Source organism: Balearica regulorum, chromosome 24, assembly GCF_011004875.1.
Source record: "Balearica regulorum gibbericeps isolate bBalReg1 chromosome 24, bBalReg1.pri, whole genome shotgun sequence".
Lineage (NCBI taxonomy): Eukaryota > Metazoa > Chordata > Aves > Gruiformes > Gruidae > Balearica > Balearica regulorum.
In genome coordinates this window covers 4139631-4166653 of record NC_046207.1, presented here as the reverse complement: position 1 = coordinate 4166653, position 27023 = coordinate 4139631, and the positions used below count along the sequence as shown (strand labels likewise).

General features: G+C 63.6%; 4 protein-coding genes across 4 annotated transcripts; 1 reads left to right on the top strand and 3 right to left on the bottom strand.

Moving 5' to 3' along the window:
* Positions 1 to 9168: 9168 nt before the first annotated feature.
* On the bottom strand, positions 9169 to 13965 carry DHX58 (DExH-box helicase 58). The gene is made up of 12 exons (XM_075775008.1): positions 13623 to 13965; positions 13306 to 13507; positions 12986 to 13176; positions 12634 to 12750; positions 12222 to 12348; positions 11951 to 12133; positions 11613 to 11869; positions 11350 to 11499; positions 10942 to 11103; positions 10410 to 10600; positions 10063 to 10156; positions 9169 to 9803 (listed from the first exon to the last, which is right to left on the bottom strand). Exons 1-12 carry the CDS (start codon positions 13794 to 13796, stop codon positions 9624 to 9626), a joined length of 2028 nt encoding a protein of 675 aa, XP_075631123.1. The 5' UTR covers positions 13797 to 13965; the 3' UTR covers positions 9169 to 9623.
* A 247-nt stretch (positions 13966 to 14212) lies between these two features.
* Positions 14213 to 21557, bottom strand: KAT2A (lysine acetyltransferase 2A). The gene is made up of 18 exons (XM_075775007.1): positions 21273 to 21557; positions 20292 to 20415; positions 20055 to 20200; positions 19603 to 19692; positions 19274 to 19455; positions 18795 to 18986; positions 18523 to 18629; positions 18282 to 18389; positions 18055 to 18191; positions 17707 to 17915; positions 17504 to 17630; positions 17119 to 17229; positions 16897 to 17040; positions 16475 to 16589; positions 16329 to 16365; positions 16105 to 16168; positions 15818 to 15902; positions 14213 to 15595 (listed from the first exon to the last, which is right to left on the bottom strand). Exons 1-18 carry the CDS (start codon positions 21531 to 21533, stop codon positions 15402 to 15404), a joined length of 2433 nt encoding a protein of 810 aa, XP_075631122.1. The 5' UTR covers positions 21534 to 21557; the 3' UTR covers positions 14213 to 15401.
* A 959-nt stretch (positions 21558 to 22516) lies between these two features.
* LOC142605080 (heat shock protein 30C-like) lies at positions 22517 to 23715 on the bottom strand. Its single transcript, XM_075775205.1, has one exon. It carries the CDS (start codon positions 23281 to 23283, stop codon positions 22675 to 22677), a length of 609 nt encoding a protein of 202 aa, XP_075631320.1. The 5' UTR covers positions 23284 to 23715; the 3' UTR covers positions 22517 to 22674.
* A 582-nt stretch (positions 23716 to 24297) lies between these two features.
* Positions 24298 to 25134, top strand: LOC104641626 (heat shock protein beta-11-like). Its single transcript, XM_075775168.1, has one exon. It carries the CDS (start codon positions 24402 to 24404, stop codon positions 24984 to 24986), a length of 585 nt encoding a protein of 194 aa, XP_075631283.1. The 5' UTR covers positions 24298 to 24401; the 3' UTR covers positions 24987 to 25134.
* Positions 25135 to 27023: the final 1889 nt, after the last annotated feature.

Sequence of the window (27023 nt, the reverse complement as noted above, 5' to 3'; positions counted from 1 at the left end):
AGTTTTTCAGTTCCCCCAGCAGCAAGAAGGGGACATCATCCATGTCAGCATTTTTCATAGCTTCTCCTCGGCCTCTGCAGAAAGTTTTATGGCTTGCGCAGGTTTGGACTTAAAAGGAGATGCTTTTTTAATCTTTAATGCAGCCAGGGTGGAAGAGGAGAAATTTGACAGTCCTGTGGCTCAAAGCTGTGTAGAAAAACAGTAAAAGAGAGTAAAGAAAAGGTGATTGAAATTGTTGAGTCCCCAGTCACTTGTGCAGAAGTTCAGCCGAGGTCCAGGCAGGATCCAGCGTCCTGAGCAGCCGCTGCCGAGGTGGGACCCGGGGAGCAGCCTGTGCCGGCAGCCGGCCGTGAGCGGAGGAAGAACCCTTGTCCCTGCGGGCGGGCGCTCCCGGCCAGCCTCCCGGCGCTGCTTCATGCCATCAAAAATCCGGGATGCAGCAGCTTTCCAGGGGCCTGACCGCATTTGTCCGATTTCTTCTTGCTGCCTTGCCTGAGCCTCGGGTGCTCCCAGCCTGGAGCCCCCCCCCCACCGTGTGCCAGCCCCCACGGCAGCCCACGCTGCCGGCATGTTTTATCAACGCACCTGCCTGCTTGCTGATGCTGCTGTTTGCTCCCCAGGTGCCGGCAGCTTCCTGCAAGAGCCTGAGAGCAAGGCAGGGGAGTGGGCACCCAGCTGATGCCGAGCAAAATACTGGAAAATAAATAAACAACACGTCGGGGTATGAGCCCTCCTGCCTCGCCGCATGGCTCTGCCCAGGCAGCCTCTGCCTCGAGGCCCCAGGATTTCATCTCCCATCCCTGCCGTGCCGCAGGGGCCGTGGGCTGAGCATCGTGGGGCTCCTCGGGTCTCCTGGGAAATATCCTCTCCTCCCCGCACGCCCTGCAGCTGAGCTCTGCCGGGCCTCAATGGGCATATCAGCGCGGTGCTGGGCTGAGCTCTCTGCAGGCTCATGGGCAGCCTGGAAAAAAATCTGTGCTAATCCCCTGACTCCAACGGCCACGTTCGTCCCTCCTGCCAAACGCTGCCACAGCCACGGACGCTGCTCCCGGGCCCCCTGCGTCCCCACGGCCATTCGGCCGTGCCGGGTCACCCAGGATTAGCTGAAGCACAGGGAGAGACGGTGCCCGGCTGCATCTTCCCTTCAGCAGCGGCCGCGTGCAAACCGGCTGCTGCAACCCTCCTGCCTGCACAGACACAGGCGCTGCCAGTGCCCTGCCTGCTCCGGTCTCCCGTATCAGGCAGGACACAGGGAGGTCACAGCACAACATGGGGACCACACAGAGCACCCCGGCCAGGGCAGAGCATCCCGGCCATGGAATAGCATCCCAGGTATGGAATAGCATCCTGGCCAGGGCAGAGCATCCCGGCCAGGGCAGAGCATCCCAGCCATGGAATAGCATCCCGGCCATGGAATAGCATCCCAGCCAGGGCAGAGCATCCCGGCCATGGAATAGCATCCCGGCCATGGAATAGCATCCCAGCCAGGGCACGCATGACCCATCAGCGAGCGTTGGGCAGGCAGATTGTGGCACAGCCGGCCCAGGAGTTGCAGCAGGGTCACCTTCGGTATCACAGCGCTGCACAGTCCTCGCTCTGCAATGGGAGTGGTATCTCATTTCTTCCTCAATTAGCTCCTGATTATCAGTGTCCCAGGGCCCCTTTCCAGTCTCTGTTTAATGCACCATTAATAATTCATTTCTCAGATAGCAAGAACGCAGCGCGAGGTTAGGGCTTTGTGACTAATAAGTAGCAGAGCAACCCTCATCTCCAAGGGACAAATGAAGGGAACAAAAATAAAGAGAAAGAATCAAAGATAATATGTTTTGTGGCCTTTAATCAAACACTGGATAAAGGGTTTGATTACTCAGGTGAAGAACACGCAGGGACATTCCTCCTTGGCAGCCGCAGGCTGCTGGGCTCCCACGCCTCGCGGACACCGCCGCAGCCTTCCCAGCACCGGCACCGGCCCACCGCTTTCCCCAGCGGCAAAGAGGGAAACCGAGTCACCTCGAGGCAAAACTCGGGTGGTCACCAAGCCAAAGCAGGGGCTGCCCCGCACTGTCCCGCTCCCGGGGCTGGAGGTTTCGGTGCAAGCTGGAACTTTCCTCAAGCTGGAAAATCCCAGGCGACCAGATTTCCCCAGTGCCTGGCGCTAACTGAGGCTCTGCACTGCGCTGGGGAGGGTAAATGACATTGAAGAACTTCCAGGAACATGTTAAAATACGCATTTTTTTTTTTTTTTCCCTAAAGTTGCTGAGCATCGCAGGCTTCAGTGACAGAAAGTACAAACCAGACCTGCCCAGCTGCACGGCCGGTGCGCGGGAGACTCCACGTTACCCGTGCCGTCTCTCCTGCAAGCCTGGCAAGTGCTGCCCTCTTGCATAAAACACAAAAAGGACTTAAAAACCATCAGCAGAGTTTGCTCAAATTGCAGAGTGGCATGTGGTCCCGCACGGGATGGGAAGGAGAAGCAGCTCCTCGCTCTCTCCCACCGCTGCTGCCCCGCCGTGCCCCGTTTTGGGGAATAACAGAGAAACCATGGGAGGGAAACAAACAAACGAACAAAAACCATCTGCCAAAATAACCGCGGCTGCAGGAGAAGCAGCCGGGCAGCGTGATGGACCGGGAGTTCCATGATGGAACTCCTGCCTCTTCAACCAGGAACCCGCAACTGCAGCCGGCAGCACCGGTGTGGGACAGGAGAGCAGCGTCTGGGATGGGTGGGATGAGCAGCACTGCCAGCACAGCCGTTCCCAACACCGGGAACCCAACGTCGCTGGGCAGCAGCGGTTGGGGACGGCTCTGCAGTGGGTTGGGGCGATGGACATGTCAGGACAAGGCTTTCCCGGCCGGACACCGCAGCTGGGCTGGGGAGAGGGGCAGAGCCAGCGCCGGCTGCGGAGCGTGGCGAGGAGCCGTACGGCGTGTTGGCAGCTGCACATTAAGTGTGACGGGTTTCTGACAGATCCAATTATAAAGCCGGGTCTCAGCAGAATCGCAGCCTTGAGATTTAGCGCATGAAATTTTGTTTGGGAATTTTCCGATATTGCAGCTCGTGCCACAGGTCCCCGCGGGCCCCAGGCTGTGCCGGCACCCACCAAACCATCCCTGGGTCTCACCCCCACCGTGCTGCAACCTTTCCTTCCCCGTGTCCTGCTAGGGCACAGCTCAAATGCAGAAGGTCACCTAAAAAATGGCAAGAGAGAGGCAACCCTCCCCCAGGAGCGCTGAAGAAGGGGGATACCTGCAGCCTCCCTGCTCTTCTGCCCGACAGAGATGAGTCCTGGCCTTGGCCCCGGGTGCCACGTGCCGGGATCGTCCCCGCTCCTGTGCAGCCCCAGGGACAGCGGGGCTGGGATTGTGCATGGGCTGCAGGCTGTAAATCACTCGGGCTTCCAGTAGTTGAGGTGCTGCCCGGTCTTTCTCTGCACAGCCCCAGGACAATATTTTTAGCCCAGCTTTCTAGAAAATGGAGGTGTTCGTGCATGGGGCAGTGTCTGCTCATGTATTGGTGCCTACTGGTTTCAGCTGATCGACTGGTCTTAGGGCAAGGAGGTTCCTACGAGTTTCCCTAAATGCAGTGAGCCTGGAGAGGCAGGAGAGGCAGGAGAAGGAGGGCAGGCAGGAGAGGCAGGAGAGCCTTCCCTCTGGTGAAGGGACGAGGTGTTTTGGCCCCCAGGGTTGTGGCACGGAGGAGGCAGCGGCAGGGAGAGGAGCTGCCCCTGAGTTCACCAGGTCCCTTCTCGAGGTGGGGAGAAGCAGGCAGCCCGTTGCTGGAGGAGAAGGAGACACACGGCAAATGCCCCGCAGGAATAACTCCCAGCACCATCTCCCCTCCAGGCAGGAGGAGCCCCCGCACCGGCTCAGACCCAGAACCCCAGATGCTGCAGGGGACACACGCACACATCTCCGCAGAGTTGCTTTGCCATCTGATGAGGAAGCAAACGACTGCGCTCCCCCTCCTCACAGCCCCACGCCAGCCCCCCCCCACCTTCCCCAGAGCCACGCTTCTGCAGGCAGCCCCTTGCCAAGCCCCCCGCCCCGGGCACCAGCCCCTCTGCCAGCCCATGGCCCCACCGCTGCCTCGTCTCAGCGAGCCATCCCATCCTCCTTGGCTGACCAGGGACTTGGCTGCCCTGGAAACGCTTCTCGGATGAAAGCGGCCGAGTAACCTCCAGGGACCGAGGAGATTTGGGTTAAAGAGGACACGGGGATGTGAGGCTGGCTGCTCCCCTGCGGCGCTTTGGTCCGAAGAGACGTCGAGTCTCTGTGCCGAGCGTGGGGCCGGCTGCCCCCAGCCAGAGCTGCACGAGTTCTTTTTATCAAACACATACCCTGGATTAGAGGATTTATTTTACTTTTTATATAGGGTCTGAGAGGGCAGTGCTGTGCCTCGGTGCTGACAGTGGATCCTGTGATCGCAGGTGGGGAGGAAGCTTGGGATGAAAGCTGGCAGGTCTGCAGCACCGCAGCCGTCGGATCAGAGCTGCGTCACCATCCCCTGGCACTGGAACCTGGGAGCTGTTGGGAAGACAGATTTGTTTTTGCACCTGCAAGGCTGCTCCATCCTCTGCCATCCACAGCTGAGCCCAGGCCAGCAGCAGCAGCAGCAGCAAGGACGAAAGTGCTGGGGTGGCTCGGTCGCTGCCTGGGGGCTGGGACCCCCCTCCCTCTCCAGCCCCGGCTTTTTTGCCCTCCTCGGGGGCATCTGGTGAATGGCTGCAGCCCCTGCCCCGAGCCCAGCAGATCAGCCCCTGCGCACGTGAGACGCTGGGCAATGGGTAGGTCTGATCCAGCTGCGGTTGCACCCAGCACCCCGAGCGAGTGCCACCCAGCAGAGACACCTCCCCGAGCCCCCCGCGACGAGCAGCCTCTGGTCTCGGCATCCCCATCATGGCGTTAGCGGGGACCCGTGGGCAGCAGAGGGGACCCTTGGGCAGCAGAGGGGACCCATGGGCAGCAGAGGGGACCCATGGGCAGCAGAGGCAGCATTGCCCCCGTAGCACCCTGGGCATGCGCCTCCCTGTGCCACCGGCACGGCTGGCATCGCCCGGCCACATGCCAGGGAGCTTTTTTAGCCTAAGCAGAATAAAACCACAGTGATTATATTTCCTGCCTCCCCGCTCGGGGCAGGAGGGAAATTGCTTGATGCTAATCCCCTTGTTTAATCCACCAGCAACCTGACATGCTAACAGTCAAGATTAACTCCCGGTGGGGAATCATTAGACGTGCAGCCCTCGGTTGCGGGGACGGCAAAGCAGAGCAAGACGAGGACGTCCCCGTCGCTTTGTGGGCTCCCACGCACTCCCAGCAGCGGAGGAGAGGGGAGGTAGGAGCAGCGTGGAAAGAGGGCTTTGGGTTTTCAGGATCGAGTTCCTCCACGATGAGCGGTTTTCAGCAGGCTGGAATTTCCCCTGGTACAGAAAGGGAGGCTCCAGCTGTCCCGGGAAAGGTCACCTCGGGGGCTGACATGCTCCCGGGCTCCAGGAGAGACACTGTGTGACAGTGAGATTTTCAGATGGGCCTGGGAAGCAAAATTCAGTCCCCCATCCCCCTCGCCCATGATGCCACCGGACTCATCCTGCTGCCCAAGCCCACATCCGTGTGGGGCCAGAGCCGGCGGCGCAGGACAGAGCTGCCCCCGGGTCAGGACCCCCGGGCACCCACGGTCCAGCCGGGGCATCGCTTTGAGAAAGGCACCCAGGGATCCTGCTCCAGCCGCTCTGCGCCCTCCGTGCTGCAGACCCGCACCTGATTTTGAGTTTCAATTTGTCTGACTTTATCTTCAAGCCCTCAGTTCTTATTATTCCTCTCTCGGCTAAGTTAAAGAGCCCTTTAATATCTGGCAGTTTTCTCCCTGGGAAGGTACTTGCACACTGTAATCAAGTCACATCTCAGGCTACTTTTCGATAAGCTAAACAGATTGAGCTCTAAGTCTCTGCTAAACACCAGCCTCGGGAAAGGGCCAATCTGAGGCACTGCCAAGCAGAGTGGAGCCGTTTTTTGGTTTTGTTTTGGTTTTTTTTTTTCCAGCTGGTGCATTGAAAGGTGAATTGTCACTTTCTGATGCACTGATGATAAATGAAATGGGCCGTATAAAAATAAATCGTCGCATTGCCCTCGCTCTGGAGAGGTCTGTGAGCACACACACGGCTGCCAGAGGCACGAGGGGTGCTGGGGAAGGAGGATGGGGGTGCGTTTGGGGCTGTGCCTGTCCCCACACCAAGCCCTGGCCTGGCAACCTGCGGGAAGCTCACCTGCAAAAGAGCAGGTGGAAAACACCTTCGCTGCACTTTTGCCAGCAAAACTTGCTGCTGCAGCAGCTGTTTGCTGCGGGGCTAATGGTGCCTGTCTCTGCTTACAGGCAGGGAGTTATGATGGCCGGAACGTTAAGTGCTTCAGGGAGCTGAGATAAGCAAAGACGCTCGGAGCCACAGGCTTAAATCCAGAGGTTATTGACAGGGGATGTGTCAGTGCGCAAGAACGGGTCCGGAAGCCCTCTCAAATGCCCAGCTATTGACAGGGCAATCGGAGTGATGAAGTGGGGCTTCAGGCTGGTTTAATCACAGAACAAGCCTGCTCAGCACTGCCCAAAGGGCCCCGGGAAACAGCTGTTGCTCTCCGTGGAGACACCGGCACCCTTGTGTTGCAGGGGGGGACAGGAGCGGGTGGCACAGGGCAGGACGCAGCCCCCTTGGGGGAACCTGGCCCTGGGCTGTGTGAGGATGGCGGGGGGGAACAGAGGGACGCACCAGCTGGGGGTCTGGCCCATGGGGGGAGGATGAGTGGTGCAAGGTGAAGACGTGGTGCCGGAGCACGGGGACAGCCTGCCGGGAGTGGTCTGGGGCTGAGAACACGCTTGGGCAGCTCCACAGCACCCAGACCTGATCAGACACGAACTTTCAGCCTCCCTGAGTCCCTGTGTCTCCAAAGCCGGTTTATCAGCACGTTCCAGACCTGATCGATGCGGGAGTGACCTGAATGGCTGATCAGAGGGGAGCAGCCACTGCCTCTGCCCCGGGCTGAAGGATGCAGCGACGGTGCACTTGGAGGAAGCTGCCTGCGACAGCCTTGCAGATTAACGGGGTCTCAGGGATGCATGTCCCCGCACCGTCACGCGGGCTGGCCCAGCCACAGGCAGCCTGGGGACTCAGCCACGCAAGGCCAGCTCTGAAGAATGCTGGCTCTGAAGGATGCCAGCCAAGGTCGCAGCACCGATAGCTGCAGCTCAGCTGCTCCCTGCCGCCAAGCCCAAGGTGACCGAGTCCACAGGAAGGATAAGCCAGATGGGGCTGGCGTTAAAGCACAGAGAGGAACAAACAGGCTGGATGCAGACCCACTTGCAAAACCCACAGGGTCCCACAGAGCGATGCCGTCCTGGCCCTGTGTCCCATGGAGTCAGGTTGACTCCCTCAAAAATGGGCAAGTTTGGATCAATGTTGCAGAAATTCTGGTTTTGGGCACCAAAGTGGACAACCAGATCCATCTAGACTGGTGAGAGGTGGTACCACCCAGTGCTGCAGGCACCCATCAGGTTAACTCACAGCCTGGATTCTCCGAGCACAAATCAGGGCAATTTGAGCTTAGCAAAATGATCTGGGGTCCCAGCAGGAGGGACTCCGCCTGGGGAGAGGTAGGAGAGGCCATCCCAGCCCAGCGAGAGCTACAAATAACTCAAACGGCCTCATTACCCAGTTTCTGATGAACAGGAGTTTGGTTTTATGTTTCCCCTGGGGCTAACTCCACCTGAAACTGGGCTATGCCTCGTTACAGCAGAAGCTGCTGCCTTCAAAGTCAGGCAGGAGCGACACGCTTGCTCCGAGCACACATCCTCGCTGGTGATAACTGCCGGCAGTGGCCCACGGCAAGGAGCCCCGGTGGGCGCAGTTTGGGCTACCGTGCTCCCAGGGGTGGCTGCCCCAAGAGGGGCTGGGTTTTGGGCATCCAGGTGCCCCTGCCTGCACCTGCACTGTCAGCGCCCGGTGGAAAAGCCGCCTCTCGCCCTTCGTGGGAGCTTCTTGTGCTCAGCAGGACCGGGCTGGGAGCACGGACAGGCCGCAGGACCCCGCGCTCCTGCCTTCCCCCCGTACCCCCCCGGGGGCCTGACCTGTCCCTGCTGCCGCGTCCCTCCCCGCCCGGCCACGGCCCACGCGTGATGCCCGGAGCGACCCGTAACCCGCCGAGCAACCGCGTTGCTTACCGGAGCGGGAGGTCCCCGAGCCGGTACCGACACGCGTGACCGGATCCCGCGGGGAAGGGTCTGGCACGGAACGGCGGGTGCGAGCGCCGCAACCTCCCCGCCACCGGCCGGGCACCGGCTGAGCATCCTCCCGCCGGCGGACGGCATCCCCCGGGCCGGGCCCGCTGCCCCAGGCGTCCCCCGGCTCCCCGGGCATCGCGTTCATCCCACGGCCGGGCCGGGCCGGGGCTTCCCTCTAGCGACCGTCGGCGGGAGAGCACGCCGCGGAGGGGGGCGGAACGCGGGATCCGGGGCCGCAGCATCCCGGCCCGGCCGCGGGGACCCCGAGCCCCCGGCACCGAAGCCCCCCCCCCCCCCCTTCCCCGGGGTCCCGCCGCAAGCCCAGCGGGTCCCTCAGCGTCCCCCGCCCCGGCTCGGGAGCAAGGCGCCCGGCCAGCCCTGCTTCCCCGGGGCGGCCCCAGCTGAACCCGCAGAGCCCCACGGGGACACTCGGAGGTGCCGGGGCACAGAACCCCTTCCCCAAGCCTGGGCACCCAGGCAGGGTGACTCCAGCAGCCCGCGCTGGACTCTGCGGTTCAGCCTCAGCAGCCCTTTCATTTCTGCCAGCAGGTTAAATCCACCCACAGCTCCAGATTCGTGCAGGGCTGAGCAGCTCCGGAGGGGCTCAGGCTTCTTCTGGGCCGTGGGAAGGTTTGGTCTTGGGTGGGTGGGTGAGGTGAGTTGCTCAGGCCGGTGTCTGCAGGGAGGGGTAGAACTCGGGCAGCCCCACCGATGCAACTCCGGGCACTCGCAGGTGCCTCCCTGGGGACCCCTGCACACCCAGAACAGCGTGCGGTGGGATCTGGCTCTCCAGCAGCCGATGGGGTGGTCCAGCTCCGGTGCAAGGGCCGTCCCGCATCGAACCTGCCTGCACACGGCGAGCTCTGGCGATGAGCGAAACTGCCAACACTTCCCTCGTTCCCAGCGCGCGCACACGTTTTTAATGGAGGATCATCGAATTCACAAAACGGATCTGCCAGGGAAACGTTGGGCTGTGTCCTGGGCCCATGTGAAATGGCTGGTTCTCCTGGCACGGTCACGGAGACAGCCCCCCCCCGGGCCTGGCAGCACCGGGGGGCAGGAGGGGAAGGCAGCGGCATGGGGAACAGCTGCCAGGGGGCAGGGAAGGGTTCGGGTGCTTTCCTATCCCCATGTCTCATCCTTTCTGCGTAGGCGCAGCAAAGCCTCCTCCTGCAGTCACAGGCTTTCGTAAGGGATGTGCTGGGGGGGGGGGTGGGTCGGTCCAGCAAGGACAAGAAGAGTGAGCTGTGGCTTTGTCTGCATGGGCCTGGAGGGAGGGTCCCATGCCAAGGGCGACGGAAAGGGTCCCACTGCCCCAGGAGGTGGCCTGGGAATAGTCCTCTTCTGAGCAGAGTCCACGCTACAAGGACTGGCCATGGATGCTGGAGCAGTACTCCAGGTAGTCAAACTCCTTGATGGGGAATGTCACGGTGCTCCACTTCTTATATCTTCTCTTCTCAGCCGGTGTCTCCACTATGAAGTTTTTGATGCAGAGGATGGGCAGCTTCACCTGCCGGTAGATCATCTCCATTCCCCACTCCTGTGCGGGCAGGGAGGGGACAGTCACACAACCCGTGGTGCAGCATCCTCGGGGTGCAGGGCCACACACTCCTGGGATGGAGGCAGCTCCTTGCTCCCCGGGGTACATCCCCCTTTGGAGACAGCTACCCATGTCCATGTCCCACATGTAGGCACGTGCTGACAGCTCCACTCCTTAGCCAGGAGCTGGGGCACAAGGCACAGCCCTCCCACCCCGACCGGGCTGCAGCCACGGGGGCAGTGCCACGTGCTGCACTCACCTGGCTGCACCCACTGCACACGATGCGGCAGCTGGGCTCCCAGTCCTTGAAACTCCGCTGGAACTGTATTTTCCCGGAAACTCTGTAATACAACCTGCAAGGAAGGGGCCGAAAGACACTCTAAGGATGATGGTCCAGGGGACAGAAACAGGGCAGCACATGTGCTCCCATAGTCACACATCCCACAAAGCCCCTGTGACCTCCCTGGACTGGTGTCCCCAAGAAAGAGCTGGCAGGAGGCTGCTGCCACCCCCTGCCCATCCTGGGTGGAGAGTGCAGCAGCTCGTACAAGCGATGCCTGACAGCCGGGCTCTGCCTGCTCACCCCTGCCAGCGCCCAGCTCCTACCTGAAGTTGGGGTTGATGTTAACGTGGTGCATGCCCTCCACGGTGCGGATGTCGCTGCCGTGGCACACCGTCACGTTGCAGTTGACACAGTACAAGTAAACAGCATCCGGGTCGTGCAGCCGCCGCCTCTCGCTGATCCTGGCCTCCTTCATTAGCGAGCTGACAACAGCAACTCGCTGCAGCTCCAAGATCTGCAGAGGGCAGGGGGAGGCAGGACAGCGGGGAGGACAGGGGTCAGCGCAGGGCAGCGGGCAGGAACAGACAGCAGGCATGGCAAGACACGTGGCCTTGGAGAGATGTACCGTGCCAGAGAGCACGAGCTGCACGGCAGGATGGACACGGCAGGACGGGCAGGACAGGGTGGGCATGCACTGCCCCAATGCACCTGATGCTACTCCCTCCCAGGAGCTGGTGCTGCCCCAAGGGGAGAGCAGGCAGCCAAAACCAGGGCACAGAGGGCTGTGCCCAAGCAGTAGATGCAGGCAGGAGCTGCCTGGCCCTCCTGGTGCTCGGGGCAGCACCCTGCGCTCACCTTGTGGCGGTAGTCCTGCTCAGGCATGGCTTGCACTGCTCTGATCGCCTTCTCCATGAGGTTCACAAGGTCCTCGTTGAGCAGCTCGCGGGAGACCTCTTTGCTGTTGGCTTTGGCGAGGACGGAGTAGACGCTGTTCTCGGCACGGGCACGGCCCTGGGCCTGCAGAAGGGCGAAACCCTGTGGTCAGCAGAGGAGGGACATGGCCGACCCCCCCCCCCGCCTCCCCATGCCACCCTACAAGGATGGATCCACCCTCCCCACCGCGCTGTGCCTCGCCAAGAAGATGCTCTGCCAGGGCCTGGGCTCATCCCCAGGGAGCTGCCAGCGGGGTGAGGAGGGTGGCTTTGGGGTGTCCCGGCAGGCTCCCCCCACCACAGAGCGGCCGGAGGGAGCCCGGGCAGGTACCTGCATCATGGCGATCTCGTTGGTCATTAACCCGTAGCGGACCACAACGTTGCACTCGGGGATATCCAAACCCTCCTCAGCCACGCTGGTGGAGAAGAGCAGGTTGAGGACTCCCTCGCGGAACAGCTTGATCACGTCCTGCTGCTTGTTCTGGGGGGAGAGGGGGTGATGCTTCAGCAGCTGCGGGGGGCTCCGAGCCCCTGGCAGCACCCGCAAAGTGTGCAGGGAGGGGTAGGCCCAGCTCCTTCCCACCCTCTGCTCACCTGCGTCATGTGCCTGGTTTGGTTGCTGTAGCCAGCGCCGGTGAGGACGGCAGGCCTGATGTGCTTCCCGCGGAGCGCGGCTGTGTCCTGCAGCCAGCTGAGCAGGCTGTGGGCGCTCTGCCGGGTCTTGGTGAAGATGATGCCGCGCGAAGTGCCCTGGGGCTGGAAGTGCTCCTGCAGGATCTCCTCCAGCTTGCCCAGCCTGGGGTTCTCATAGCGCCGGTCCCCAGCAAGCGCCTGCAGGCTCATCCTGTTCTCTGTGCAGGTAAGTGGGGTGTCAGGGGGGGTCCCTGCCCCCCAAATGCAGCCGGCACCAACCCTCCAGGCCCCTCCATTACCCTCAAACGTGGTGGTGAGGAACCGTTCGGTGGGGTCCTTCATGTCCCTCTCAGTGGCGTAGAACTGCTGGAGGCACTGGAAGGCGTCGATCATCCGCACCGTGTCATTGATCAGCAAAGCGTCGTTGTATTTGCGCAGGTGCAGCGCGCACACCCGCGTCTTGCGACAAAACGTCTCTGCCGCTGGTGAGGGATGGGGCACACCGTGGTCACAGCCTGGCCCCGTGGCTGCCGGCTCTGCCCCTCCACACCCGCACTGTCACCTCCTCACCTCTCTTCTCCAGCTCCACGATGCGCTGCTCGTAAATCTGCGTGCCGAAGTTCTGTGGCAGGTCGGGCATCTCCATGTACTGCTGGATCCGCTCCATCACCTTCTTCAGCCGCTCACCGAAGGGGTCCTGGGAGCAGAGAGGGGCTCAGAACCCGAGGAATCGGGGACATTGCTCCGGGCAGCCTCAGAGGTGCAGCCCGGAGCGCCTGGCCAGGGTTAGGGGCTGTTTGCACAGAGGACCCGAACGGTTGCGGGATTCCCTTGCACCAAAGCTCTGGATCGAGTGATTCTTCGCACTGGCATGAGCTAAGTGGATGGAGGGACACAGCCCCCCCCCTGACTCAGCAGGGCTCGGGGGGTCTCATCTTCCACCCAGCGAGCAGCCCTGTGGCTCTGACCGGCTGCCCCTCACCTGTGCTCTCTCCTGGCACAGGTCATACTGCTTCACGGGCTGGGGGATGTGGCTCTGCAGGTGCTGCAGCTCCTCCTGCGCCGACATGATTTTCTCGGTGTCCAGGTTGGCACAGATCTGAGAGGGCGAGACCCCGCTTCCCGCACTCAGCCCCGGCAGCCCAGGGGGATGCGAAGCACGGTGCTCTCTGGCACCCCGGCGAGTTTGGGGACGTCTCCCCCAGGCTGCCCAGCACCTGCACGCCAGATTATCAACCCCCAACCCCAAGGGACACCCCACTACAACCCAGGAGAAGGTGTGCCAGGGGCCGTTGTACTCTGTCTCGGTGCAGGACAGGGGGCACAGGACCCACCTGCAGGATGTGCTCTATGGCCCCCATGAAGGAGGTTGCCCCCCCAGTGCCAGGGGATGCTGTCAGGCCCAGGATCTGTGGCAGGCCCTGCTGCCCGCTGAGCTTGCGCTGGAGGTAATTCAGCATGATTTTGTTGTAGACGGCTTCCTTGTGCGTGTGGTGGCACTCGTCTATCACCAGCAGTGAGAAATCTGTCCCGGACAAGGGAGGGGAGTGGGCTCAGCTGCATGAGAGCCGCTGGGCAGCAGCGGAGGCTCAGCCGGGGCAGTCCCACCCCAGCCCAGCTGTGGGGAGAGCAGCACTGGGGGTCCCGCACCCACCCGTCAGCTCCACGTGCGTGTCCTCCTCCCCGCTGACCAGTGCATTCTGCAGGATCTGGGCCGTGCAGATGACAACGTCGCTCTGCTTCACCACGTAGGCGAAGAAGGACTTGTGGCTGCTGTCCCCGCTGATGGCCGTCACCCTGAAGTCCTTCTGCAGCACGTGGAACTCCTTCTTGGCGTGCTGGTCCACCAGGTGCACCTGCGCCCATGAGACCCCGCTCAGCTCCAGCCCGGGACCACCACTCGGGACCCCACGGCCGGCGAGCGCTGGTGCCCCGTTATCCCCAGGGCAGGAGACGGGAATCGAGGGGCACCTTGTTGACCAGCACGGCCACCTTGCTGCCCCGCCGGTTCTCCAGGTGCTGCCGGCAGACGTAGACGGCAGCGCGGGTCTTGCCGGCACCCGTGGGCAGCCAGATGATGGTGTTGCTGCCGCGCAGGGCCGGGGCCACCACCTCCCGCTGGTACCCCCGCAGCTCCATCGCCATCCCGCTACCGCCGGCCGGGAAACGAAACTCGGGGCGGCGCGTCCTGCCGGAGCCCCAGCGAGGGGGAACCCCGCCGGCCGCACCGCCGGGAACGGGCGGGCAGCGGGGCCGGGCCGGGAGGGGCTGAGCCGAGCCGGGCCGGGCCGAACCGGGCTGGGACAAAGCGAAGGGGGTTGAGCCGCGCTGCCCGCCCCCGCCCCCCGCCTGCCCGGCCCGCAGCAGCCCGGGAACCCCCCCCCGGGAACCCCGGCCACGAACAGAAATCGAAAGCGGGTGGAGCTCCCCGGTACAGCCCCACCTGCACCCCAACCGGCCCCGTGGCTCTCTGCATCCTGCCGCTCCCACCTCCAAATACCACCCCCCCCCCCAGCATCCCAGGCTGCCCACTTCTACAAAGCCAGACTCAAGGATGCAGGTAGGTCTGCACAAGGACATTTATTTTAAAAAAAAAAATAAACAAACAACCAAAAAACAACACACCCAAAACCAAACAAAAAATAACAACAAAAAACCCCCAAACAAAACAACAGTCAAGTGGAACGGGTGGGGGAGAAGGGCTGGTCCCACCCCAGCAAGGCCAGTGAGCCACAGAGCATCACCAGCACCCACACAGCGATGACAGCACGGGGCGTAAGGCAGCAGGTGACCAAGCGAGGGTGGGGGACAGGTCAACGCTGGGGTCAGGCGCTCCCCAGCACCCAAGGAGGTGCGGGGGGAACACGGCCTGCGAGGTGCAAGGAGGGGGCAGCAAGGCGTGGGGGGGGTGCGAGCAGGAGCCGACCCCACACCCCTGGGCAGAGGCTGGCTCACAGCTGGCACAGAGCAGGGGGAGTGGGGGCCAGCGCATCCCCCCGCCCCAGGCGCCGGAGCAGCAGTCAGGGCTGCCAGCCCTCACCGTGCCAGGCAAGGGGCAGCCCTGGCTGGCAGCAGGAGCGGGCAGGGAGGGCAGTACGGGCAGGGAGGGCTGTACGGACTGTGTTTGGGCTCCTGGCCAGGGCAGTGGCAGGGCTGGGGGCGGACCTGCCCCCAGAGGGAGGGAAGAGCTGATAGAGGCAGCAGGAGCTGGGGGGTGCAGGGGCAGTGCACCCCCTCACAGCAGGACCCTGGACCACAAGCAGCATCTCTGCCTGCAGCCGGGGGCGGGCAGGGCTGAGCCCTGCCGTACATTCAACAAGAGGGGCAGGGGCTGCCTGTGCATGGACGGAAGCACAAAACCAAAGCACTTGTGTGCCCCTGCCCTGTCACGGAGAGCTGGGGCAGAAGGCACGACCCTGGAGAGGAGGGAAGTGCTGGTGCTGGGGGGGGGTCCTGGCCCCCAGGGAGAGGCAGGAACTCGGTGCTGCCCCTGCCCTGGGCAGAGCCTGATGAGGTGGCTCCAGCCCCACTGCTCACACCACCAGCAGCTCGGGGATAAAAGCACCGGACACCCCCTGCTCCCCTTGCCCCCCCCCCCCCCCGAGGGAAGGCCCAGCTCCCCAGGGCTGCTCAGCAGCAACAAACCCTCCGGCGGCCCCTGCCCACAGAGCGGGGCCAAGTCCCACGGGCAGCCCTGTCCCTCCCGAGGCAGGGGGGGCCAGTGGCCAAGGCGGGTCCAGGCCGGCTCCCCTACTTGTCGATGAGCCCCCCCTCCTTGAGCTTGAAGTAGAAGAACTTCTCCAGGGTGTTGGCACACTTGCAGTAGTCGCTGTCGGGCGGGTTGTACTCACGGCAGTTGGTGATGATGCGCTGCAGGTCGGCAATGAACAGCTTCTTGGTGACGTAGTAGCGGTTCTTCAGGCGCTCGGTCATGGTCTTCAGGTCTGGGGGTGGGGAAGGGTCAAGTCCCCCCAGGCCTCTGCACCCCCCAGCCACAGAGCCGGACACCGACCGAGGGTCCCAATTCGTCCGTCTCTTCTGGACTGTCCCAGGACTCCCAGCACCCCGTCACCCCCAGCCATGACACCCCCTCCCCAGCACGGACCCCCTGAATGGGGGGTCTGCAGCCCTCCCTCCACCACCCTGCCCCAGGGACAACCACCTACCGATGGGAAAGCGGATGATTTCATAGTAGTCCGGCGCCTCCGACTTCTTCACCGGCTCCATGAAGGGCCACGCGCTGGGGTGGGTCTGGGGAGGGCAGGGGGACAGGTTACAGCAGCAAGTGCAGGCAGCGAGTGCAGGCAGCCCCTGCCTGCCCCAGCACACAAGGGCCCTGCTCCCCATCTGCCCCCGAGGACAGACCCCAGGACAGCCTGTGCCAGGGGAGGCAGCTCCGAGGGCTGTCACGGGGACGGGCACCCCAGAGCGGAGGGTCCCCTCCTGCCCGCACCTTGATCTGGGCCAGGAGGTTCTTCAGGGTGTTGTAGAGCTGGTCTGGATCCTTCAGCTCTTTTCTGCAGGACAAAACCAGCGGCTGTCAGCCCAGGGCAGGCAGCCTCTCCCCATCCAGTGCTCCCACCTCCCCATCCCAGCACTGGGAACGAGGAACAGCCGGAGCCGAGTCCTCGCAGCCCAGCTGCTGCAGGACACCCGCCCCCTTGGCACAGCACTCACCCCTTCTCCTTCCCCAGCGGCTTCCATCCCGTTTCTCCTGGAAGACAAGGATCAACGTCACCATGTCTGCTCCACACCCGCGGGCGAAGGAGGACGGAGCCCTCCTGCCAGACAGCCTTTCCCTGCCAGAAGCTGGCAGAACTCACGGATGCCGGGGACGCTCTCGATGGGGATCTGTCGCACGCCCTCCTTGAAGCAGGTCAGGCCAGGGTAGACCTTGCGGATCTGCGCCTGCTTCCTCTCAATCAGCTTCTTGATGATCTGCGGCAGGAAGGGGGGGGGTGGAAGTGGGGAGGTGAGCAGGGACTGCAGGATGCTCCAGGGAGCCAAACCGTGACCGAGTACCCCCCCATGGGCTCCCAGCACCGGCTGCCCAGGGCTGGAGCCAACCCCAGCCACCATAAACACCACCACAGTGGCCCATCTCTGCCCCATGAACCTGCTCCCAGGGCAGAGACGGTTCCCAACGGCTGGCACATCCCCACCGCTCTCCCCTCCCTCCAGCAGGCTGGTGGCAGGAGCCTGAGCAGGCAGAGCCTGGCAGCACCCACCCGCCCACGGGATGTACCTCCTTCTGCTTCTTGATGATGTGGGAGAGCTCGGTGTAGGGGATGCGTGGGTTCAGCTCACACTCCATCAGGGTTGCCCCCTCGTAGTCCTTGATGTAACCCAGATAGCGGCTCTTGGGGACCTTGATGTCCTTGGAAAAGCCCTAAGAGGGAGAAGGTGGGTGGGAGGGGGCTGCTGGGCAGGGGGGCTGAGGGGAGCTGCCCCAGGGGAAGGAGCCCACCTGCTTCTTGAAGTAGCCGATGGCGTACTCATCCGCGTAGGTGAGGAAGTAGAGGATGTTGTGCTTGATGTGGTACTCCTTCAGGTGGTTCATCAGGTGCGTCCCGTAGCCCTGGGGGAGCCGCCGTGAGACAGGGACACCCCCCCCCCTGCCCCCCAGGCAGCCCAAGTCAGATGGGACACACGGTCCCCTCCCACCCGTGGACACAGGCAGCTGGCAGACGTCCCCAAAGCATCGCTGCTGCTCGGGCTGGCCAGCGCTGAGCAGGTCTGGGCTACCCCAGGGGTTTGGACACCCCCCGTGTTCTTCCAGCTACAGTGGGACCATCCTGCTCCTCCCCACGCCCGTGCTGTGCCGTGCCCACCACCCACCTCCCCGCTCTCACCTTCACTTGCTCGTTGGACGTGACGGCGCAGAAGACGATCTCCGTGAAGCCCTGGGTGGGGAACATGCGGAAGCAGATCCCCCCGATCACTCGGCCATCCTTGATCAGTGCCAGGGTCTTGTGTTTCCTGTGGGCAACGAGGCCAAGGGTGAGACAGGAGCCCACCCGTGCCGGCTCCCCCCCGCGCCCCCTGAGCCACGCACGGGTCAAAGACGAGGCGAGTGATGTACTCCTTGGGCATGCGGGGCAGCTGGTGCGAGAAGACGTTCTGCAAGCCCACCAGCCACATCAGGATCTTCTTGTTGGATTTCTGCGAGAGCGAGTTGCCGATGACGTGGAACTCGATGATGCCGCGGCGCTCCTCCAGCCGGGCCGTCTCGTCCCGTGCCGCGTTTGCTGACAGCAGGCTGGTCTGGGGGTGCGGGGGGGGCGGTTTCAGTGACCCCAGCACACCCTCCGCGGGGGGAGCCCAGCCAGGCCCCGGCACACCAGGAAAGCAGCTCTGCGGGCTTTGGCAGCACCGGTGCCGCCTCAGCGCCCCGACCCCATACCTCGGGGCCCAGCATGGCAGCGGGGTCCGTGATGGTCAGCATGACCTCGTTCACCAGCTCCATGGGGATGTCTCCCATGACACGGATCCGCTTGGCATCTTCCAGCGTCAGGCTCTCGGGCAGCTTCCGCTTATCCCCTGGGGCGCGGAGCAGAGCGGCACATCCAGCACCGGGAGGGACCAAGGAAGGTCCCAGCTCACCCGGTGCCGGGCTCACGCCAGCCCTACCTGGCAGGGGCTCCGGGGTGCTGGCGTCCATGCTCGCGGCAGAGCTGCTGTTGCTGAGCTTCTTGCTGAAGAGCGGAGTGGTGGGCACAGCGACGGTGCTGACCGCGGCTGGAAGAGACCAACGATGCCCGTGACTGCCAGAAAACAGCTCGCCACGCTGCAGCGGCCCAGCCACCGCCACCCGCCACCTCAGCCCTTCATCCTACAGCCCCTGAGCTGAAGGAGCTGCTTCCCGAGATACCTGGGCGAGACACCAGCTGGGCACCCTCCGTAGCCGGCACGGTGAAATCGGCCTCCCAGATTGGAGAGTTCTCGCCATAGATCTCCTCCTCCAGCATGGACAGGAACCTGGCAGGGAGCGGCACGTTGGCCGGTGAGCAGGCGCCAGGTACACACAGCCCCTCGGTTCCGCATGCCGCGGGGAGCGCAGGGGGTCACGCTCGGTGTGTGAGTGCCCCGAGACAGGAGAGCCTCCCCAGCGGCGCAGCGGCCATCCCCACGTCGGGCACCTACTTGGGGAAGTGGGTGAGGATCAGCGTCCGCTTCTCCGGCACCAGCTTGTCCTTCTCCACGCGGAACTTCTCCAGCAGCTGCCGGCGGGTGACTGTGAAGATGGACTTCAGGAGGCTGCGCCCGAAGACGTGGGTGGTCTCGTAGCGAGGAAGGCTGTCGCAGCTCTGCGGCACGTGGCAGTAGCACAGCCACCTAGGAGACAAGAACACGCTCCAGTGACGGGGCTGGGACCAGCGACCCCAGAGCATCCGCATCCCTCCTGGGACAACACTGCTGGGAGCAGGCCGAGGAGAGCAGGCGCCCAGGGGGTCATGGCTGACGTTATTTGGAAGCAGTCTCCCCACTGGACGCCTGCTCTCCTCACCTAGGAGAGCTGGGGAGAGGCAAAGACCCCAGCAGCCAGGGGTCAGCCCCACGCGGGGGTAGGAGGAGCGGGCAGACCCCCAGGCTGGCTGGCTCAGACCCCCTCCTGCCCTCACCTCGTGTAGTTGACCTTGTAGGTGGCCACATCGTCGTTCTGCGAGCGCTGCCGGAACTGGGATGGTGTCTCCAGCTTCCAGTAGTTGAGGCAGAGCAGGAACATCTTGGAGAGCTCGTACATGGTCTGCCGCTCCTTGGGTGGCAAGTGGCTGAACTTGTACTGGACGAAGTTCAGGACTCCCTGGGGAGAGGAAGGGGTGGTGGAGGGGCACCGGGTGCTGCACCAGACCCTTCAGTGCTGCCCCCCGAAGAGGGAGGGGACCATGCAAGAGCAGCAAAACACAGGACAAGTCGTCAGCGCAACACGTGAGCCTGACAGCGGCCTCACCTGCTCTATGTTTGGCTTCTCGAAGGGGGGGCTCCCCAGGGACCCCTCGACCACAGGCTGGCTCATCTGCAGGATGCACTTCCGCAGGAGCTGTGAAGACACCGTCGGACACGGTCATGGACCGAGGCACGCCACGAGCGGTGGAAGCGGCAGAATGCTGCTGCGGGGCTGCACCGATTTACGCAGCCAGGAAGGTGTCAGGGTCCACTTCGGGGTACGCCCATTTCTTCCCTGGCGGTCTCCCTCCCAGGGGGAATTCAAGGCCGGGAGCGCGGTCGCTCCCAGGACAGGGTCGGCATTTCAGGTCTCTGGGTGGGCTGGCTCACAGCCCCAGACCACAGCTCCCAGCAGAGCAGGCAGGGGACAGGCAGAGGACAGGCAGCGGGGCAGCAGCCCCAGCTCCCCGGCAAAGCTGAGGGACCCCTGTGCAACGTGCCCAGCCCCAGACACACCTTGAACAGGTAGAAATACACCTGCTTGGTGTCCGTGTCCTCCTCCTTGTGCACCGACATGAAGAGGTTTTCCACATCCACCACCATACCCAGCAGCCGGTTGATCTCCTCCTCCGAGACGTTCTCCAGGTGGGACACGTGGTCCGCTGTGGCACAGAGAAAGCCGCAGTGAGACCGGGGGGGTCCGCACTGCTGCCTCTCCCCAGGGGGGTCCCGGGTGCCCTGCGGCGGGGTTACCCAGCGCATGGCTGCAGCTCCGGCAGGGCTCGCTCAGGTTGGTCACTGGCTGCTGCAGATCCATGCGGGGGGCAGTGGGAGGGTTGGGGTTCTTCCAGCCGTTGCACTTGCAGGTGTCGTTGGCCTGGGACGAGGGACGGGAGAGGCCGTCACGCAGCGGCCCGTGCACTGCCTCGTGCCAAGGCTGCCGCCTTCTCTGGCCAAACAACCGCCCCTGCAAAGGTCCTCCACCTGTCCCACCCACCCCTATCTACCCACCCCAGCTTTCCTCAGCACCCACCCTGCATGACCCAGCACCCCAACACTCTCTCAGGCTTCTCCTGTGTGCAGCCCCAGGACCCTGCAGGCCCTGCCCAGGGCTGTCCCCACACAACACAGCACTCTCCTCCTGCACCCCCTGCCCACGCACGGCCCTCCAGTCACTCGGGCATCCCATGCACGGTCCAGCACGCTCCTCCCGCACACCCCAGCCACGCACAGCCCAGCACCTCCTTCCTGCACCCCACGCACAGCCCGGTACCCCCCTCCTGCATCCCCTTCCCACGCACGTCCTTGCACCCTCTCCTGCATCCCTCTGCCCAGCTCAGCACCCCCCTCCAGCATCCCTCTGCCCAGCTCAGCACCCCCTTTTCTGCACCCCCTGTCCATGCAGGTCCTTGCATCCCCCTTCCGCGCTCCCTGCACGGCTCAGCACCCCCTTCCCGCAACCTCCTGCCCGTGCACTCCCTCGCATCCCCCTCCCGCACCCCCTACGCGCTCCTCCCGCACCCCCCCCCCGCCCACGCCCCTCCTTGCACACCTCCTCCTGCATCTCCCACCCACGCGTGACCTTGCATCCCCCCCCTCCTGCACCCCTTGCTCAGCTCCCCAACCCCCCTCCCGCACCCTCTCCCTATGCACGTCCATTGCACCGCTCTCCCCGCCCATGCACGGTCCGGTAGGCTTCTCCGCCCGGTTCTGTCCGGTACCGGTACAACCCACCTTGCAGGCCGAGAAGACCCCCAGCTTCTCCAACTTCTTCCCACGGGGGAACCCCCGCACTTGCGCCTTCCGCTGGCTCGCCCGCTGCTGCTGGCTCAACCCGGGTCTCGCCGGATCGCTAGATCCCGTTCCTCCTCCTCCTCCTCCTCCTCCTCCTCCTCCTCCTCCTCCTGCCGTCCCGCTCCCAGCCCCGCCACTTCCCGTTGTTAACCCCGGGCCCGGCGGGGGCCGTCCCGGTTGTGCGGCCTCCGGCTCCGCCATGCCGGACCCGGCGTGCGCTCTGCGCTCACTGCGCCTGCGCGCCGGGCACGCCGGGATCGGTAGTCCATCGCAGCGGGTGGGGGAGGTGTTACCGGGGTCGGTTCACGCCGCCCGCAGCCCCGGGCGGGAGCTTTGCTCCCGCCCGGGGCTGCGGGCGGCGTGAACCGACCCGAGAGAATGGAGATCCAGGCCCGACGGGGACCAACCACCCCGAGAGCACCTCCCAGGAAGGTGCCGGCGGCTCGGAGCCATCACAGCCCGGGTGATGGGGGGGGGAAAAGCTCCCCCGCCGGTAACCGGTACCGCGCCGGGTTCGGCGGTGTTCGGCGCTGCACGGCGCGCTCCAGTTTCCCCGTAGCCTTCTCCAAATATGGAGCGAAGCCCCGCCTTCTCCGCCAAATATGGTGTGAGGACCGCCCACCACCACACTGCACCCCGCCCTTCTAAGCAAGGAGGCGGGGCCACACTGCCTAGCCCCGCCTCCTCCGCCTAATATGGAGTATGGCCCCGCCCCAACACGCTCACGTGCCCGCCTCCCGCGCTAGTGCGACACGCCCCCCCGGCCGCCTGCCTATTTATGGAAGTCTCCGCCCATTTCGCCGCTGAGGGGCGTGGCTTGGCGACAGGCCAAGACGGAACGGGCAGCGCCTGGAAATTGCCGGCAATGGAGAGTCGGGGGGAGGGGGGGGCACGGCACGGCACGGCACGGCACGGGGGATGCTGGCATAGCTCGGTACGGCCCGTAGCCGAATGGGTACCCCACGGGAGTGTCCCAGCACCGTCCTGAAAATGGAGGTCGGGTGCCCAAAGGCTGCCCAGGGGGATGCTCAGGTCTCCCCCCTCCCCACCCCGGGGGATGCTCAGCACCGTGCCCCTCAAACAGCCTCCTCTGCCAAGGCAGGGCTGGGGAGAGGTGCCAGGGACGTGCCCTGTGCGTGGGCACAGCGAGGAGCGCTGCAAAGCAAACACGGGAACCGCCCAAATAAAAGTCAGGAATATTTATTACATATCAAAAAAGCTACGTGTTTTGGGCAGAGAACCCCCCCTGCCAGACTGTCGTGCAGTCCTCGGCACGGTCTTGCTCTGCGGCCAGCAGCTGCCCCCGGCAGCCGGGCTCAGCCCGGCCCCACGCCGCTCCCCGTCACGCCTTGGCCCGCTCGGCTCCGTCGTCGGTGCTGGCTGTCGGCTGCGCCACCGCCGGCCCCATCTGGATGGGCACGTTCCTCTCCGGGGCGGCCGGCAGGGCCAGCCTGGGGGCCTCGATGCGGAGCTGCCCCTCCTTGGACAGGGAGCAGGTCAGCGCCTCGGCGTCCACCTCCTCGGGCACGTCCCACTCACGCTTCAGCACCTCGTACTTGTAGGAGAAGGAGCCCTTCTCGTCCGTGCTCTGCGTCTCCTTCTGCCCCACCAGAACCACCTTCCTGCCCACCACCTTCACCGACAGCTGCTCGGGAGAAAAGTCCTTCACGTCCTGGATGACGGAGAAGCCCTCCCCAGAGCCCTGGGTCAGGGCTGCGCTGGTGCTCGGGGCTCGCTCCGCGGCAATGCCGATCCGGCTGGGGCTGCTCCCGCTGGTCAGGAACTGCTCGAAGCTGCTCATGAACTCCCGAGCCCTCTCCATCTCAAGCCGCAGCTCTCGCTCCAGCTCGGCGAAGAGGGCGCCCGGATGCGGCCAGAGGGTGCGGACAGGTCCCAGCCACGGGAACAGCGAGCTGGACGCGGGTGGCATGAAGTGCAGGCGGCAAAGCATCTCTGCTCCCGGTGCGTGCTCCTAGCGCGTGCGGCAGCTCTGCTCTGTGCAAGGGCTGGAGCGGTGCTGAGCTGGGGCCAGGGAGCGGCAGGTTTTATCCTCCCCTGCCTAGGGGTGTGCCCCTTCCAGAACGCTCTCTCCCCACGCGCCCTCCTGGAGCCATCACCTATTTTTGAGAGGCTGATTATCCGCCAGCCAAAATAGCAGCGCCTGCTTCTGGGGACGAGTCACACGCCGCAAATAGGGAGCTGCAGTCACCGCCACAAGCTCGGGTTTCTGCAGAGCCACCGTGATGCAGCAACGGCTGCGGTCACCACCGGCCGGGGGGGCGAGCGCAGCCCTTCCCGCAGCCCCCATGCCGGGGGGCTCGGCAGGGTGCAGGTTGCGCTGTGCCAGGAGCGCGTCACTCTGGCCAGCACGGGGACGATCCCACCCCTAAAGCAACGTGTTCCTACGTCACTCGCTGCCGGAGGCATCTCGCACTTTCTAGGCCCTCCCTCCCCCCCCCGGGGAGTGCCCGCTGTCCTGTCCCAGTCCCCCAGAACGGTCCTGTGCACCCCACCTCGGGAGGGGCCCACGGGCTGGTTTCTGGTCTCACTTGGGGGTTCCCCCCCAGCAACTGAGGGTCCTGCAAATGGGGGGGGGGGGGAACAGAGGGGCATCCCTGCCTGCAGATGGGGGGGAGCACAGGCAAGGGGGGGGAAGGCAGGGAGGAGAGGAGCCCAGCCCCGCTCCCTGCCTGGGAAGTAGAAAGGCCACAGATTTTTGGCAGGGGCGGCTCAGGCATCCCGTTCGGAGGCTGAGGTGATGCTGCTAATTATAAGCCAGGAGAGCAGAGCTGCAGACTAAGGGCGAAGGTATGCTGGGCACGACGTAAGAGGTGCCTCTCCTCACGGATGAGTAACAAGAATGAGCTGGAACGGGCTGGAAAGAGCTGAGCTCTTCTCCCGAGGATGACGTGATGTGCAGGATGAGGCCACTCCTCCCCGGGAAGGGGAATAAAAGCCGCGGGCGGCAGCAGCAGGGCAGAGCGTTCCCAGCCAGCTGGAGAGGGGACAGAGAGAGAACCAGCAGCACCAGCAGCAGCAGCAGCAGCAGCAGCACCAGCAGCACCAGCGATGCTTTGCCGAATGCACCTCGCACCATTCGCTTCCAGCTCCCTGGCCACCCGGCTGGGGACGGTGCGGACCCTCTGGCCGCACGCAGAGACCATCTTCACTGAGCTGCAGCAGGAAATGGAGAAAGCTCGGGAATTCATGAGCAGCTTCGAGCAGCTCCTGAACAGCCAAGGAGCCACCGCCATGGAGCGAGCCCCGAGCACCAGCGCAGCCCTGACCCAGGGCTCTGGGGAGGGCTTCTCCGTCATCCAGGACGTGAAGAACTTTTCTCCCGAGCAGCTGTCGGTGAAGGTGGTGGGCAGGAAGGTGGTTCTGGTGGGGCAGAAGGAGACGCAGAACACGGACGAGAAGGGCTCCTTCTCCTACAAGTACGAGGTGCTGAAGCGTGAGTGGGACGTGCCCGAGGAGGTGGACGCCGAGGCGCTGACCTGCTCCCTGTCCAAGGAGGGGCAGCTCCGCATCGAGGCCCCCAGGCTGGCCCTGTCCGCTGCCCCGGAGAGGAACGTGCCCATCCAGGTCAGCCCCGCAGCCTCGCAGCCAGCACCAGCCGCCGAGGATGGAGCCACCAACAAAGCCCAGGCGTAATGGGAAGGAACCGATGGCCCGCGGCAGGACCGGAGGAGATAGCAGCAAGTCTCGGGTTTTAGCCCGGACAAGCTCCATCAGCAATGATGTCATTTTTTTCACTATACTGGAATGTTTTTGTATCCAATAAAAATACTTTTGCATACAACCTGCTTGTGTTCTCCTGGTGTTGATTGATGGAGAGGCTGGGCCCTGGTCTTAGGTCTTCCAGAGGAGCTGGATGCACAGAGAGGGAAGAGCCTCCCTTGGTGCCTCAGGGCAGCACAAAACTGGGCTGACAGCGGACCCAGAGGGAGGGAAGGGATCTGACAGCACGGTGCTGCTCATGGAGGGGGGGAAGCAGGGAAGGGCAGCCCCACTCACCTGTACCGGAGCAGAGGCAGCTCTCCCAGCGAGCAGGCAGGCTGCCTTCACCCCCTCCTCATGCTGCTGCCAGCATCCGCATCAGCTCCACAGTCCCTTGCCCCCCTGGCCGATGCCACTGACTGGGAAGAGGACCTGACTGGGGGTAGGGTGCCCCTGTTGTAGCCACACTTTCCCCCCCCCCAAGCAGCTCCTAGAGACCCCTCTGGGATCCCAGCAGCAGGGAGGGTGAAGCCCATCTCCAGGCAGTGTGTAACCACCATAAACACCCATGCTCAGGCCCGGGCAGGCAGCAGGTATGCAGACAGGCACGCCTGTTTGTGCTAAAGCTGCTCCAAGCTCGGACAGCCCTTCCCTTGGCAGCGAGGAGGCTCTGCGGAGCACTGCTGCGCACCTCCACGGCCAGCAGCGGGGCCCCAGCCCCGATACCCAGCCCCTTACAGCTGAACAGCAGATGCTCAGACAGCAGCAAGACACCCCTTAAGGCATCACAGGCTCCTTCACAGAGATGGAGACCCAGAGTCCTGGAAGGAGCCAGAAATGAAGCCCTGTCAACCAGGAACCAAGTCCAAGAAACCAGCAGATGGCAACAGCACCTCACATTGCGTTCATAACATTGCTCAGAGTTGGGATGGGGAAGAACTTTTCCAACAGGTCCCTCTCTTGCTGCCCAGGGAAGTGTGCAGCATCAGTCCAAACTCCACCAGAAGCAACAAGACCTCAGCTGTCCTGAGCTCCTCTGGCAGCAGGGCCTGGAAACCAGCAGCACCCAGTGAGCGAAGCCCACCCGAGGCCACACACTGCCGGCAGTCTCTGCTCCAGGCAGCTGACCTGGTCACCAAGTCACTCCAGACCCTTCCCACTCCCAGGGGTTTAAAGAAACCCAGCATGAGCAGAAAGCACCACGACCTCAGTTAGAGGACGAAGCCCACGTGAGCCAAGGCTGTTCACACAGACAACTTTATTCACGGCCACCCAGCAGGGCTTTCAGAGCCCCAACGCTGCAAGCCACAGGCAAGCCCAGCCCAGGGCTGGTCCCACAGTTGACAGTAGCTGTGCCTCTCAGAGCCTCAGCACCCGCCACGCAGCTGAGGAGAAGCAGCAGGTTCAAGCACCAGCACATCACAATCTTCAAGCTCTGCCAAGCACACAGGGTGCTGGCCCAGCAGCACACACACGGCAGCAGCAGAGCTGCAAGAGGATGGTCTGTTCTCCAGGTTGGCTCCGGGTCTCCCCCACAGGTGTAAGGATCTCTGAGTTCACACAGCAGTGACACAGGAGAGAAGCATCTTTCAAGGCCACCATCCTCCAGGGACAGAGGCATTTTGCTCATTAATACTTCAGCACAATATTCCTAAGCCTGTTCGGTGTCAAGCTGAGTTCCTCTGCCTACTGCCCCCCCCCTTTCCCAACTTGAGTTGTAGCTCCCCTAGAAGTTTTAAGCAATGAAACATTCCCACCATTTCCCTCAAACTTCCTTGCACGCCACTGCACAGTGCCCCACAAGCTTTCTGAACCACCTGCAGCCTCATCATAAGGAGTTCCTGCCTCAGGAGCAGCTGGCACAGCCCTGACTTGGGCAGAGGGCGAGCAGCCCCCGTTTCTCCCTACAGAAATACGGCGCATCTCAGCCTCCGACATAACTGTTCCGTTCTGGTCCACTCCCCTTCCGGC

Excerpts from the sequence above, each read along its gene's own strand:
- KAT2A (XM_075775007.1), bottom strand. The coding sequence starts at position 21,533 with ATGGCGGAGCCGGAGGCCGCACAACCGGGACGGCCCCCGCCGGGCCCG. Across the intron at positions 16,366-16,474 it reads CGAGAGCGTCCCCGGCATCC|GAGAAACGGGATGGAAGCCG; the intron begins GTGAGTTCTGCC and ends CTTGTCTTCCAG. Across the intron at positions 15,903-16,104 it reads ACCTCCTGGCCCAGATCAAG|ACCCACCCCAGCGCGTGGCC; the intron begins GTGCGGGCAGGA and ends TGCCCTCCCCAG.
- LOC104641626 (XM_075775168.1), top strand. The coding sequence starts at position 24,402 with ATGCTTTGCCGAATGCACCTCGCACCATTCGCTTCCAGCTCCCTGGCC.
- DHX58 (XM_075775008.1), bottom strand. The coding sequence starts at position 13,796 with ATGGCGATGGAGCTGCGGGGGTACCAGCGGGAGGTGGTGGCCCCGGCC. Across the intron at positions 11,500-11,612 it reads AAACCAGGCACATGACGCAG|AACAAGCAGCAGGACGTGAT; the intron begins GTGAGCAGAGGG and ends CTCTCCCCCCAG. Across the intron at positions 10,601-10,941 it reads AGCAGGACTACCGCCACAAG|ATCTTGGAGCTGCAGCGAGT; the intron begins GTGAGCGCAGGG and ends TGCCCTCTGCAG.
- LOC142605080 (XM_075775205.1), bottom strand. The coding sequence starts at position 23,283 with ATGCTTTGCCGCCTGCACTTCATGCCACCCGCGTCCAGCTCGCTGTTC.